Source organism: Pseudochaenichthys georgianus, unplaced genomic scaffold (genome assembly GCF_902827115.2).
Source record: "Pseudochaenichthys georgianus unplaced genomic scaffold, fPseGeo1.2 scaffold_1470_arrow_ctg1, whole genome shotgun sequence".
NCBI lineage: Eukaryota > Metazoa > Chordata > Actinopteri > Perciformes > Channichthyidae > Pseudochaenichthys > Pseudochaenichthys georgianus.
The window spans coordinates 18,155-33,732 of record NW_027262322.1 but is presented as its reverse complement, the minus strand read 5'-3'; the positions used below and the strand labels follow the sequence as shown (position 1 = coordinate 33,732).

The 15,578-nt window shown below is 39.2% G+C and overlaps 1 protein-coding gene across 1 annotated transcript; it reads left to right on the top strand.

The window, feature by feature from the left end:
* The first annotated feature begins 11,938 nt into the window (after positions 1-11,938).
* On the top strand, positions 11,939-14,518 carry LOC117441091 (uncharacterized). The gene is made up of 2 exons (XM_034077293.2): positions 11,939-12,560; positions 12,749-14,518. Exons 1-2 carry the CDS (start codon positions 11,939-11,941, stop codon positions 14,494-14,496), a joined length of 2,370 nt encoding a protein of 789 aa, XP_033933184.1. The 3' UTR covers positions 14,497-14,518.
* Positions 14,519-15,578: the final 1,060 nt, after the last annotated feature.

Sequence of the window (15,578 nt, the reverse complement as noted above, 5' to 3'; positions counted from 1 at the left end):
GAGAATTAAGCCTTTTTTCACTGAAAAAGCCTCAAAATCACAAGATGCCATTAAGAGTCACCTTCTTAACGAAATCTACTCAAACAGAGTACTTCATTAGTACTATATGTCACATTTTCAAAACAGCCTTGTTTCACTGAAATAGCCTCAAAATCACAAACTGCCATTAAGAGTCAGTTTCTAACAAAATCTACTGTAACAAAGTACTTCATTTTCTAGTTTTCAACTTTTATACTCAAAAATGTATCTTTCAGTAACTTTTTGAGAGAATTAAGCCTTGTTTCACTGAAATAGCTTTAAATCACAAACTGCCATTAAGAGTCAGTTTCTTAACGAAATCTACTCAAACAGAGTACTTCTTTATCTATAGTTCAGCTTTTATCCACAAAAGTGTATCTTTCAGTAACTTTTTGAGAGAATTAAGCCTTGTTTCACTGAAATAGCCTCAACATCAAAAACTGCCATTCAGAGTCACCTTCTTAACGAAATCTACTCAGAGTACTTCATTATCTATAGTTCAGCTTTTATCCACAAAAGTGTATCTTTCAGTAACTTCTTGAGAGAATTAAGCCTTGTTTCACTGAAATAGCCTTAAATCACAAACCGCCATTAAGAGTCAGTTTCTTAACGAATTCTACTCAAACAGAGTACTTCATTATCTATAGCTCAGCTTTTATCCACAAAAGTGTATCTTTCAGTAACTTTTTGAGAGAATTAAGCCTTGTTTCACTGAAATAGCCTCAAAATCACAAACTGCCATTAAGAGTCACCTTCTTAACGAAATCTACTCAAACAGAGTACTTCATTAGTACTATATGTCACATTTTCAAAACAGCCTTGTTTCACTGAAATAGCCTCAAAATCACAAACTGCCATTAAGAGTCAGTTTCTAACAAAATCTACTGTAACAAAGTACTTCATTTTCTAGTTTTCATCTTTTATACTCAAAAGTGTATCTTTCAGTAACTTTTTGAGAGAATTAAGCCTTGTTTCACTGAAATGGCCTTAAATCACAAACTGCCATTAAGAGTCAGTTTCTTAACGAAATCTACTCAAAGAGAGTACTTCATTATCTATAGTTCAGCTTTTATCCACAAAAGTGTATCTTTCAGTAACTTTTTGAGAGAATTAAGCCTTGTTTCACTGAAATAGCCTCAAAATCACAAACTGCCATTAAGAGTCACCTTCTTAACGAAATCTACTCAAACAGAGTACTTCATTATCTATAGTTCAGCTTTTATCCACAAAAGTGTATCTTTCAGTAACTTTTGGAGAGAATTAAGCATAAATATGTCACATTTTCAAAACAGCCTTGTTTCACTGAAATAGCCTCAAAATCACAAACTGCCATTAAGAGTCAGTTTCTAACGAAATCTACTGTAACAAAGTACTTCATTTTCTAGTTTTCATCATTTATACTCAAAAATGTATCTTTCAGTAACTTTTTGAGAGAATTAAGCCTTGTTTCACTGAAATAGCCTCAACATCACAACCTGCCATTAAGAGTCACCTTCTTAACGAAATCTACTCAAACAGAGTACTTCATTATCTATAGTTCATCTTTTATCCACAAAAGTGTATCTTTCAGTAACTTTTGGAGAGAATTAAGCATAAATATGTCACATTTTCAAAACAGCCTTGTTTCACTGAAATAGCCTCAAAATCACAAACTGCCATTAAGAGTCACCTTCTTAACGAGATCTACACAAACAGAGTACTTCATTATCTATAGTTCAGCTTTTATCCACAAAAGTGTATCTTTCAGAAACTTTTTGAGAGAATTAAGCCTTGTTTCACTGAAATAGCCTCAAAATCACAAACTTCCATTACGAGTCACCTTCTTAACGAAATCTACACAAACAGAGTTTGATCATTTTACGAAACGGAAAATACTGGAAACTGTAGATCCTGCTCAACAGGATGTATATGTGTATTTCTGTCGAAAGTACTGGCTTGAAACTATATGCCAGTCTTTGTTTCATGCAAAAATACCCAATAAACACGGACATACGATGATATAAAGTTAATACAGATATATTTCAGAAGTATGAATAATGGAAGCACATAGTTTAATATCTTCGCCGTATTTTATCATTTTACTAAACGGAAAATACTGGAAACTGTAGATTCTGCTCAACAGGATGTATTTACCAGGGAGGGGGTGAGGTAATCAGGTAAACGGAGTGATACGAAATGAGACGAAGGGGGACGGCGGGAACCGAAGAGAGACGGCGGGAAATGGAGAGAGACGAAGATATACGAAGACAGGCGGCGGGAGACGAAGAGAGGCTGCGGGAGACTGCGATTGAAGTAAAGTGACAGACAAACATTGAGAATTTAGATATAGTTAGATAGATTTAGAGTTTTGAAGACTCAACTATGATGAAGAGAACTCTGAACGTGAGTCAAGCTTTAAGCTTGTTTTTTGACATGGAGGAGGAGGAATCTGTGATGTTGCCCTCTGTGTCGTAGTTGACAGAAACCGCTTTGAAGTGTGGCATATATATATTTGTTTTATATTTATAATAACACTTTTGCCTTATCAGAATGAAATCCCATGCTACCTCAATCAAACGTTCACATTATCATAGTCACATCCTATGTATATATTTCCAGCTTTTAAATGGTTTCGTTGTGTATGTTTGTGTTGTGAAAAATAAAATCATTTTCAAAATCTGTTTTTACGTTTTTGTTGTGATTTTGGGTCCAAAATGTTCATATAGTAGAAGATCACCTACATCCAAACGAAATAAATATAATTAATTATGATGAATAGCCTACGTTAAGTCTTGTTCATTGTTTTTCACTTTTATTAAATGTTTGATATTTCCGGTGGAAATGGTGGACTATCGGACATTCAAAATGCAGCATATTTCCCCCAAGTGTCTGTCAAAATGCATTTTACGTTTCTCCCTGTGTGCGGGGGATCACAGGAGGGGGGGGGAGAGCTGTGGAATGTGACTCCGATTCCGATGGCCAATTAGTTTTAAACAAAGGGTCCCCAACATACATATATAGGAAACATGGGGGGGTTGGGGCATGGTCGGCGGTCACTCCTGATGAACCCACCAGGGCTGTTTCCTCAGAACGAGAGGAAAGTTTTTACCAGGACAGCTTTTTTAAGGGACAGCATCGCCCTGAGATCTATGCTGCTAATATGTTCAGGGCCATAACGCCATTTGTAACATAGGCTATGGGAGAATGGTGAAAATAACCAACTGGACTGGGACCAATGGGAAAATGCCTCTTCCCCTCAATTTGAACCAAAAGATTGAGTCCTATGTTTCCAATCGGTTCCCAAATCTGAACATTGACCAGTGGCATAAGATCAGGAGCCGGGTAAACGAGAGACTGAGGAGCCCCAGAAAAACAGAACCCGAAATCGCTCGTCCTGGTTTCCGCAGCAGATAGGCCTACAGCATGTGTCTGTTACTGTATGTCAGTTATTTTAAATAAAACGGTGAAAACTGAACTTGAAAATTGTTTCCTCTTTTTATTTTCTTTATTATTTTTGGGATGGGGAGACGTGTGTGATTAAAAATTCATTCGCAGAAATGTAAAGTGATCTAACTACGGGAAGAGCCGTGTACATGGGTGGCCATATGCATTTGAAAAGCAATATAAATCACACAGTTATTATGCAATAGGCTATAAAAGCACCATCGATTACCTTTCTCCAATTCAAACTCTTGACGGGAAAAAAGGAAGGTGTAAATGGTTGGGCTATACTGTACTGTGTACATACAAAGGCCATTCAATAGACGTTCAATATATAGTATTAGTTTATTAGAGTCGGCTTGACTCGGTTTGCATTCATAAAGAATGCACAAATGTGTTTAATCGTTAATGTCATAGTATTCGTTTATTAGTCCCCGAGGGGAAATGGGTAGCAGCACATCACAGAGGAATTTAAAAGGTGAAGAAAATACAATCTGGAAATGTTCACATCAGGCACCTTCAAGTTAAACAATACTAAGTAAACAATTAACACAGTAAATTATGTGGATTAAATCACATTTATTTCGTTAAAAATAAACGAAATGACTCGGTTTGCATTCATAAAGAATGCACAAACGTGTTTAATCGTTAATGTCAGATATGTACTAAGTAAATAGCCTACATTAGTTCCTGCTCAAGATTAGATTAAACTTTATTGTTATTGCACAGATTACAGGTACTGAGACAACGAAATGCAGTTTAGCTTCTAACCAGGTGCAACAAGCAGTAAAGTGAAAAGTAATGTTCACAATCTACAGAATAAAATATATAATGAATTGAATGATGAATAAACAGTGAGGGGTATGAATACACTAGATATCAGCCTGTGAGCAGTATGAACAGTGTGTTAATCGTTAATGTCAGATATGTACTAAGTAAATAGCCTACATTAATTTCATGATGGATTAAAGCACATTTATTTCGTTAAAAATAAACAAAATGATTAAATGTAGGGTGAATTGCCCTAATGTGGAACATTTTTGCATTTCAGACTTCGGGAATATTATTGCGACATGAAGCCGATACAATAAATCAAAATCCAGTAACATTCTGAAATCCCCAGGATGAGTCCTAATCAAACCAAAAGAGAACATGCAGATATTAAACTCATAAAAGAAATGGTAGACATATTAGTACTCTTAGTGCCAAGTTGTCTCAGACAATCTGTTTTCCTAATGTGGGACAGTTCTGTGCAAAATGTGGGACACTGAAAAGTCTATATTAAAAAGCCTCAGTCACCTTCATTCATGTAATAAAAAAATCTCAGGCCAGTAACACTCAAAGCTACAGTAAATGTGCAATACCATGCTATGTTACTATTTATAATGTTATTGTTGTTACAACACTCATATGAAACAGAACTGTTCTTACAATGTGTGTTGGAACATGGAAGGTATTAAATTACTATGCATATTTTATTGTTGCTGGGGGGTTTTACTTTTCAGCCGGGGCCCACCCCGTGCCGATCACGGACCAGCACGGGTAGGCGTCTGAAACGAAGCGCTACATCTGTATAGATAATGAAGTACTCTGTTTGAGTAGATTTCGTTAAGAAGGTGACTCGTAATGCAAGTTTGTGATATTGAGGCTATTTCAGTGAAACAAGGCTTAATTCTCTCAAAAAGTTACTGAAAGATACAGTTTTGTGGATAAAAGCTGAACTATAGATAATGAAGTACTCTGTTTGAGTAGATTTCGTTAGAAACGGAATCTTAATGGCAGTTTGTGAATGAGAGGCTATTTCAGTGAAACAAGGCTTAATTCTCTCAAAAAGTTACTGAAAGATTCATTTTTGAGTATAAAAGCTGAAAACTAGAAAATGAAGTACTTTGTGTCAGTAGATTTCGTTAAGAATCTGACTTTAATGGCAGTTTGTGATTTTGAGGCTATTTCAGTGAAACAATGCTGTTTTGAACATTTGACGGATTTATGCTTAATTTTCTCAAAAAGTTACCGAAAGATACACTTTTGTGGATAAAAGCTGAACTATAGATAATGAAGTACTCTGTTTGAGTAGATTTCGTTAAGAAGGTGACTCTTAATGGCAGTTTGTGATTTTGAGGCTATTTCAGTGAAACAAGGCTTAATTATCTCAAAAGGTTACTGAAAGATAAACTTTTGTGGATAAAAGGTGAACTATAGATAATGAAGTACTCTGTTTGAGTAGATTACGTTAAGAAGGTGACTCTTAATGGCAGTTTGTGATTTTGAGGCTATTTCAGTGAAACAAGGCTTAATTCTCTCAAAAAGTTACTGAAAGATACATTTTTGAGTTTAAAAGCTGAAAACTAGAAAATGAAGTACTTTGTGACAGTAGATTTCGTTAAGAATCTGACTTTTAATGGCAGTTTGTGATTTTGAGGCTATTTCAGTGAAACAAGGCTTAATTCTCTCAAAAAGTTACTGAAAGATACACTTTTGTGAATAAAAGCTGAACTATAGATAATGAAGTACTCTGTTTGAGTAGATTTTTGTTAAGAAACTGACTCTTAATGGCAGTTTGTGATTTAAGGCTATTTCAGTGAAACAAGGCTTAATTCTCTCAAAAAGTTCCTGAAAGATATATTTTTGAGTTTAAAAGCTGAAAACTAGAAAATGAAGTACTTTGTGTCAGTAGATTTCTTTAAGAATCTGACTCTTAATGGCAGTTTGTGATTTTGAGGCTATTTCAGTGAAACAAGGCTACATTCTCTCAAAAAGTTACTGAAAGATACATTTTTGAGTATAAAAGATGAAAACTAGAAATGAAGTACTTTGTGTCAGTAGATTTCGTTAAGAAGGTAACGCTTAATGGCAATTTGTGATTTTGAGGCTATTTCATTGAAACAATGCTGTTTTGAACATTTGACAGATTTATGCTTAATTCTCTCAAAAAGTTACTGAAAGATACAGTTTTGTGGATAAAAGCTGAACTATAGATAATGAAGTACTCTGTTTGAGTAGATTTTGTTAGAAACTGACTCTTAATGGCAGTTTGTGATTGAGAGGCTATTTCAGTGAAACAAGGCTTAATTCTCTCAAAAAGTTACTGAAAGATACATTTTTGAGTATAAAAACTGAAAACTAGAAAATGTAGTACTTTGTGTCAGTAGATTTCATTAAGAATGGGACTCTTAATGGCAGTTTGTGATTTTGAGGCTATTTTAGTGAAACAAGGCAGTTTTGAACATTTGACATATTTATGCTTAATTCTCTCAAAAAGTTACTGAAAGATACACTTTTGTGTTTAAAAGCTGACAACTACCAGTATAAATCTACTCTGAGTAGATTTTGTTAGAAACTGACTCTTAATGGCAGTTTGTGATTGAGAGGCTATTTCAATGAAACAAGGCTTACTTATCTCAAAAAGTTACTGAAGATACATTTTGTAGTATAAAAGATGAAAACTACAAAATTTAGTACTTTATGTGAGTAGATTTCGTTAAGAATCTGACTTGTAATGGCAGCTTGTGATTTTGAGGCTAATTCAGTGAAACAAGGCTTAATTCTCTCAAAAAGTTACTGAAAGATACATTTTTTACTATAAAAGATGAAAACTAGAAAATTAAGTACTTTTTGTCAGTAGATTTCGTTAAGAATCTGACTTTTAATGGCAGTTTGTGATTTTGAGGCTATTTCAGTGAAACAATGCTGTTTTGAACATTTGACAGATTTATGCTTAATTCTCTCAAAAAGTTACCGAAAGATAAACTTTTGTGGATAAAAGCTGAACTATAGATAATGAAGTACTCTGTTTGTGTAGATCTCGTTAAGAAGGTGACTGTTAATGGAAGTGTGTGATTTTGAGGCTATTTCAGTGAAACAAGGCTTAATTCTCTCAAAAAGTTACTGAAAGATACACTTTTGTGGATAAAAGCTGAACTATAGATAATGAAGTACTCTGTTTGAGTAGATTTCATTAGAAACTGACTCTTAATGGCAGTTTGTGATTTTGAGGCTATTTCAGTGAAACAAGGCTAAATTCTCTCAAAAAGTTACTGAAAGATACATTTTTGAGTATAAAAGATGAAAACTAGAAATGAAGTACTTTGTGTCAGTAGATTTCGTTAAGAAGGTAACGCTTAATGGCAATTTGTGATTTTGAGGCTATTTCAGTGAAACAATGCTGTTTTGAACATTTGACAGATTTATGCTTAATTCTCTTAAAAAGTTACTGAAAGATACAGTTTTGTGGATAAAAGCTGAACTATAGATAATGAAGTACTCTGTTTGAGTAGATTTTGTTAGAAACTGACTCTTAATGGCAGTTTGTGATTGAGAGGCTATTTCAGTGAAACAAGGCTTAATTCTCTCAAAAAGTTACTGAAAGATACATTTTTGAGTATAAAAACTGAAAACTAGAAAATGTAGTACTTTGTGTCAGTAGATTTCGTTAAGAATGGGACTCTTAATGGCAGTTTGTGATTTTGAGGCTATTTTAGTGAAACAAGGCAGTTTTGAACATTTGACATATTTATGCTTAATTCTCTCAAAAAGTTACTGAAAGATACACTTTTGTGTTTAAAAGCTGACAACTACCAGTATAAATCTACTCTGAGTAGATTTCGTTAGAAACTGACTCTTAATGGCAGTCTGAGATTTTGAGGCTATTTCAATGAAACAAGGCTTAATTATCTCAAAAAGTTACTGAAGATACATTTTGTAGTATAAAAGATGAAAACTACAAAATGTAGTACTTTGTGTCAGTAGATTTCGTTAAGAATCTGACTTTTAATGGCAGTTTGTGATTTTGAGGCTATTTCAGTGAAACAATGCTGTTTTGAACATTTGACAGATTTATGCTTAATTCTCTCAAAAAGTTACCGAAAGATAAACTTTTGTGGATAAAAGCTGAACTATAGATAATGAAGTAGTCTGTTTGTGTAGATCTCGTTAAGAAGGTGACTGTTAATGGAAGTGTGTGATTTTGAGGCTATTTCAGTGAAACAAGGCTTAATTCTCTCAAAAAGTTACTGAAAGATACACTTTTGTGGATAAAAGCTGAACTATAGATAATGAAGAACTCTGTTTGAGTAGATTTTGTTAAGAAGGTGACTCTTAATGGCAGTTTGTGATTTTGAGGCTATTTCAGTGAAAAAAGGCTACATTTTCTCAAAAAGTTACTGAAAGATACATTTTTGATTATAAAAGATGAAAACTATAAAATGAAGTACTTTGTGTCAGTAGATTTTGTTATTAAGGTAACGCTTAATGGCAGTTTGTGATTTTGAGGCTATTTCAGTGAAACAATGCTGTTTTGAACATTTAACAGATTTATGCTTAATTCTCTCAAAAAGTTACCGAAAGATACACTGTTGTGGATAAAAGCTGAACTCTAGATAATGAAGTACTCTGTTTGAGTATATTTCGTTAAGAAGGTGACTGTTAATGGAAGTGTGTGATTTTGAGGCTATTTCAGTGAAACAAGGCTTAATTCTCTCAAAAAGTTACTGAAAGATACACTTTTGTGGATAAAAGCTGAACTAAAGATAATGAAGTACTCTGTTTGAGTAGATTTCGTTAGAAACTGACTCTTAATGGCAGTTTGTGATTGAGAGGCTATTTCAGTGAAACAAGGCTGTTTTGAACATTTGACAGATTTATGCTTAATTTTCTCAAAAAGTTACCGAAAGATACACTTTTGTGGATAAAAGCTGAACTATAGATAATGAAGTACTCTGTTTGAGTAGATTTCGTTAAGAAGGTGACTGTTAATGGAAGTGTGTGATTTTGAGGCTATTTCAGTGAAACAAGGCTTAATTCTCTCAAAAAGTTACTGAAAGATACACTTTTGTGGATAAAAGCTGAACTATAGATAATGAAGTACTCTGTTTGAGTAGATTTCGTTAAGAAGGTGACTCCTAATGGCAGTTTGTGATTTAAGGCTATTTCAGTGAAACAAGGCTTAATTCTTTCAAAAAGTTACTGAAAGATACATTTTTGAGTATAAAAGATGAAAACTAGAAAATGAAGTACTTTGTTACAGTAGATTTCGTTAGAAACTGACTCTTAATGGCAGTTTGTGATTTTGAGGCTATTTCAGTGAAACAATGCTGTTTTGAACATTTGACAGATTTATGCTTAATTCTTTCAAAATGTTACTGAAAGATACACTTTTGTGTTTAAAAGCTGACCACTACCATGAAGTACTCTGTTTGAGTAGATTTCGTTAGAAACTGACTGTTAATGGCAGTTTGTGATTTTTTGAGTATTGTTTAGAGTATAGGTGAGGTCCTGATAATTTATTCCGGTAAATTACTCTGACCTACTAATTGACCTGACCGAAGTTACTGAGTCTATGTAAGTTTACTGCTTGGCTCAGATCCACCAAACGTCAGCAAGATCTCACCTCTATTAACTCCCCGAAGAACCAGGTTCAATTAACTGCTGTTTCTATTCAGACAACTCTTTTTAATCTGTTTAAGCGATCCCGAAGGATTTTGGTATCAGTAAATGGGGTGTGTTCCTACCTAAACATGTGTGTGGCAGGGTGCAGTCTTACATTTAAAGCAGGAGAGGAGAGCACAGATTTTCCCTTTTATTGTCCCAATCCAAAAGGTGAGATCAGTTTATTTGAAGAAAAAGTAGGTCCAAACCAATACAGAGTCTTTACCTTTTAACACATTATAATCATACAAAACATATCATGCTGGGGTTATATTTTGTATCTAAAACCTTAATTCATATTCATTCAAATCATCAAATCATGTATTCTGGTATGTTCTAACAACGTCTTCCAGCAAAAGTCCAAATCATGTATTCTGGTACGTTCTAACAACGTCTTCCAGCAAAAGTTTAAATCATGTATTCTGGTACGTTCTAACAACGTCTTCCAGCAAAAGTCCAAATCATGTATTCTGGTACGTTCTAACAACGTCTTCCAGCAAAAGTCCAAATCATATATTCTGGTACGTTCTAACAACGTCTTCCAGCAAATCACTTACCGAGAGCCATCTAACCCAGCTCTGAGGGCCAGAGCTTACCGGGAGAGAGTATACCAGGGGTTTCCCCCTCTCTCCCCCTCGAAATCCAAAAAAGCCAGTCTGTTTATGCTCAAAACACCAGATAGCAAACCCACAAACACCTCCTCTATACCCAACCAACATATTCTATTGGCTCTGGCATAAGACACACCTTCCCAAGTTTGTGTAAAACAAAACATGACTAGACATATTCTATGACTATGACATAACCACCTTTTTGAGGCCTCAATGTGTTTCTCCTTAAGTCCGGAGCCCCCCTCCCTGCTGTGAGAGGAGAGGAAAGAACCTGCCTACTCTCTTATCAGAGAGTAGGGCATAAATCAATATAAGTCTTACACTCAATCTTAACAAACCACTTTGTTTTGTTTATGCTGTAAATATAGAAAAACCTAAAATATGAAGCATTTTCATTGTGGGTTATACAAGAATATAATTGATTATATTTGATTACAACTAACTTTCGTTTTAAGTATTCAACATACTATGAAGCTCTCAACACCCTCTTTTTAAAACGCAAAGTTATCAAACAGCAACAACTAAAATTGTAAGCATACATACATATTCAAAAACCATCAAGAAGCATTCTCATTATGGGTTCATACAAGAATATGATTGTTCATATATGATTTATAATTAACTTTCGTTTTAAGTATTCACTTCATACTATGAAGCTCTCAACAGTATAAAAGCTGAAAACCAGAAAATGAAGTACTTTGTGTCAGTAGATTTCGTTAGAAACTGACTCATGTAGCTCAGTGTAAGTTCAATCAGGAAGACAACAGCATCGGGTGTCACACGTTATTTCAATAAGTGATCAGGGGCATTACGCCCCGGCTAGCCAATCATCGCACCTGCTAACCTCTTTAAATCTGCTCTCCCCTTCCTGTCAGTTGTCATTTCAGGTGTCAACGCAAAAGGTAGTAAACGAATACTCCTCCGTAAACACTCAGAAAAGAAAGAAAAACAAACCACAATGTCTAACACAGACTCTTCCGAGAACGAACCGTTTTCGAAGGATCTCGATCCTGGCTCCGATGTACCTCCGGATGCAGCTTCGAACTCCTCAAGCCTCCGGCGCATGAGCGCCCGCCTGGCTTCCCGTGACAGCTCACAATCAGCAGAAGCAAACTTCATAATCACCCATTTACGGCAGCAGGGTATCTCTGCAGCCTCAGATCTCCCTCTCTCCCAGCTTAGGGAGCTCTCGGACCAAGTCTCCGGCGCGGTCCATCAGCCCAGGGCAGCAGCCCCAGCAGCTCCAGCCAACTCTCCAGCTATCACCCCCGAGAGGCCGGAGCGAGGACGCGGGCGGAGCCGCGGGGGGAAAAGGAAAAAAAAAGTCAAGTCCCTCTAGAGCCGGTCCATCTAAAAGGTCCACCTTTCCACAGGCTCACCCAAGCGTCGCCCAGCCCGGGAGCCCCGGTAATCAGCCACTAACGGATAGCATAGCAAACTCCCTGCAATCGTTGGCTAGCTCTATGCTGCTAATTGACGCTCGCCTGCAGGCCATGGATAAAGGCCCCATCGGAGCTTCAACCTCTTCTGCGAACTGGGCCTCGGTCCCCGCTTCGCTGCCAACAGGATTTATGCCAGGTCTCGGGGGTTTCCCTCCACAAATGATAGCTCCCCCTCACTCCCTGGCTTCAGCACTCCCAGCGCCTCACTCAGGTAGGCCTCATATTCCCCAGAGCGCTCACATTTCCTCTCGGCTGAGAGCGAAAATCCTCGAAGGGAAAGACATACATTTAGTCACCCTCATCTTGCCTTCCCCGGAGTGCGACAAGTCAATCGCCACGGGAGGAAGCATCACTGCTGTTTTTAAGTCCGCAGATCCTCGGCTCCTCAGAGACCTCAACATAGGACAATTTCTGGTTGCTTTCGGCATCTTCCGCGATGTCCTGTGTTCCGTTTACCCGGAAAGAAGAGTTGAGTTAGACGCTTATCTGGGCCTCATCGGCGATCTTTATCTCAAATTCGGGAAATCCACGTTCTACTCCTATCACAAGAGCTTTTCTAGCAAAGCAGCGCTTCACTTAGCCCACTGCAACGTTCGCCTGGACTGGTCCGTGCTGGACACCGAGCTGCTCGTGATGGCGACTGGCGGGCAACAAGTTGTTTCGTGCATCAGCTGCGGGACGCAGGGCCACACCTCCCCCTTCTGCCCATCAGTGCCTTTCTCCGGGTTCAGAGCTTTTCCTGCGTCACAGTCGGGGAATAATAAACAAAAAAACCAGGTGCAGAATAGGCAAGAGGCGCAGATTAGGGCAGACGACAGGATCTGTTATAAGTTCAACGAAAATATCTGCACCTTTGCTTATTGTTCTTATCTCCATATCTGCAGTACCTGCAGGGAGGCTCACCCGAAGTCAGTTTGCCCCAGGCGCGGGCACGTGAAGTTCCCGCAGCAGAAACCACGTGGGGGAAAAAACTCCTGAAACATCACCTTTCCACCCCCATCAACATCCCACATTTAGCAGCAGCGCTTTCTACTCACCCAGATCCCGTGTTCGTAGAATATCTTCTGTCAGGGCTCTCTCAAGGGTTCAGGGTCGGGGTTATTTCTCCTCCCTCCGTGTCCCTTGTTTCAAAAAATCTGCAATCAGCATTTAAAGAACCCACCATAGTCTCCCAGCTTATCGAGAAAGAACTCAACAAAGGATACCTTATCGGTCCGTTTCACTCACCCCCGTTCTCAGTGTTCCGGACAAGCCCAATAGGAATAGCCACGAGTAAATACTCTGAGAAAAAAAGGCTGATTTTCGATCTGTCCGCACCCCGCTCCGGCCCGTTTTGCAGTATTAACAGCCTTATTCCTCCAGAGCCATTCTCCCTTCATTATGCCTCAGTCGATAACGCAATCAAACTAATTAAGTTTGCGGGGCAAGGAGCCTGGCTCTCCAAGGCAGATATTACTGACGCATTCAAGGTCATTCCCATCCATCCATCCCAGTGGAACATGTTCGGTATTAAGTGGGAAGCTAAATTCTACTTTGCAGTTCGCTTGACTTTCGGGTGCAGAAGTAGCCCCTGTATTTTTAATTCCTTTTCCGAAGCTCTCTGCTGGATTCTGCTGAATAATGTCAGGATTCCCTCCGTTCTCCACTTGCTGGACGATTTTCTCCTCATAGATCCCCCTCGGGATAACTCAGGCGCTTCCCTGGCGAAACTCAAATGCTGCTTTCAGGAGCTAGGCGTCCCCCTGTCCGGAGAGAAAACCATAGGACCCGACACTAGCTTGGAGTTTTTAGGCATCACACTCGACACTATAGACATGAAAGCATCTCTCCCCATCGCCAAACTGCAGCGCATACGCGACATCACTAAATCCTATTGCGAGCAACAAGTCATCACCAAACAGCAGCTGCTCTCCCTCCTCGGGCACCTCAACTTTGCCATGCGCGTCATCCCCCAGGGGCGCTCATTCATCTCCCGCCTCCTGGACGCAGCGTCGGCTGTAATAAACCTCCACGACCGCGTGTTTCTAGACGAAGGCTGCCGCTCAGACCTATGCTTCTGGTCTCTCCTGCTCGCCCACTGGAATGGCATCACCTTCTTTTACGACGACCTCGTGTACTCCTCTGATTCCATGAGGTTTTTCACGGACGCTGCCCCATCCGTGGGTTTTGGGGGTTTCTTTCAGGGAGAGTGGTTCGCGGGCCCGTGGCCTCCCTCATTTCCCAATCATGCCTCATCCTCCGCCCTGCACGAGATCTATCCGATTGCTGTTGCCTGCCACGTGTGGGGCCACCTCTGGCTACGGAAACGCATCTCGGTCCTCTGCGACAACCAGTCAGTGGTCTGGATCATCAATAAAGGTCGCTCCTCTTGTAGTGACATCATGCCGTTCATGAGAAGCATCACGTGGTCCTCCCTCACTCACAACTTCCTCATCTCAGCTCGTCACGTCCCCGGCCACCTCAATATAGTGGCTGATTCCCTCTCTCGCTTTCAATTTCAGACCTTCCGGAACCTCTGCCCGGAAGCCAGCCCGCAACCCGTTGGGATTCCTCCTCTGCATCTCCTCTCTCTACATTAAACAAGAGCCCCTTAGCTAGGCACCTAGAGTCGGCCAGATATTTTATGAGGAAAGGCTTAGCCACTTCCACTCTCAGAACGTACAACTTTGCATGGAGAACGTTTGCGTTCTTTTGTGTTTCCGTAGGCATCTCACTTAGACCCGTTCTCATCCCCACCGTGTGCGCCTTCATGTGCTACTGCGCCACTGATCGCCACCTCAAACCCCAATACATCCGGGGCCTCTTAGCAGGAGTACAATTTAACGTTCGCTGCTTCGATCCCAGCTTCCCCAGCTTGCTTGCTAACCTATCCGTTAAACTCATACTTAGAGGTCTTCTAAAAACGTTTCCCCCAGCGTTAAACCATAGACGACCCATTACACTCTCCACTCTGCGCCTTATGCTCTCCAAACTTAGAGAAGGATTATTTTCTCCCTACATCGACGCCCTACTCGACGCCGTATTTCTGCTGGCATTTTATGCTTTTCTTAGACCAGGCGAATTTACCACAGCTTCACGATCATTCAATCCCAATCAAGACGTCTGCCTTAACGACCTATCCTTCCACGCTAGCCATTTTAGTTTAAACATTAAACACTCAAAATGCGGAGGCGCTTGCTCCGTCATCGCAGCTCGCAACGATTCCCCGTTCTGCCCTTATGGATCCATGATCAAATTCCTGCGTCTTAGACCTTCCATTAATCCTCTCTCACCACTATTTCTTATTTCAGGGGATTTTCCCTTAACTCAACACCAGTTCAATCATTACCTTAAGCAAGTTCTCATTAGATCCGGCTTATCGCCCCAATTATTCTCGGGGCATTCGTTCAGGATAGGCGCAGCTACCTCCGCTGCTAATCAAGGCGTCTCATCCTCAACCCTGCAACAACTCGGACGATGGTCCTCCTCTGCCTTCACATCCTACATCCGCCCGGACATCAGTGCCGTGCTGGCTATCCAAAGGTCCCTCAAACACTAAAAGATGGTAAATATACCTATAACTGGTGGTGGTAACATGTCAGCATGTATACGTGTCTACGGTTCCGGATCTGTCAGGCTATGACTCCGGATCTGCGTATGCTAATCCCGCAAGTGCAGGTCG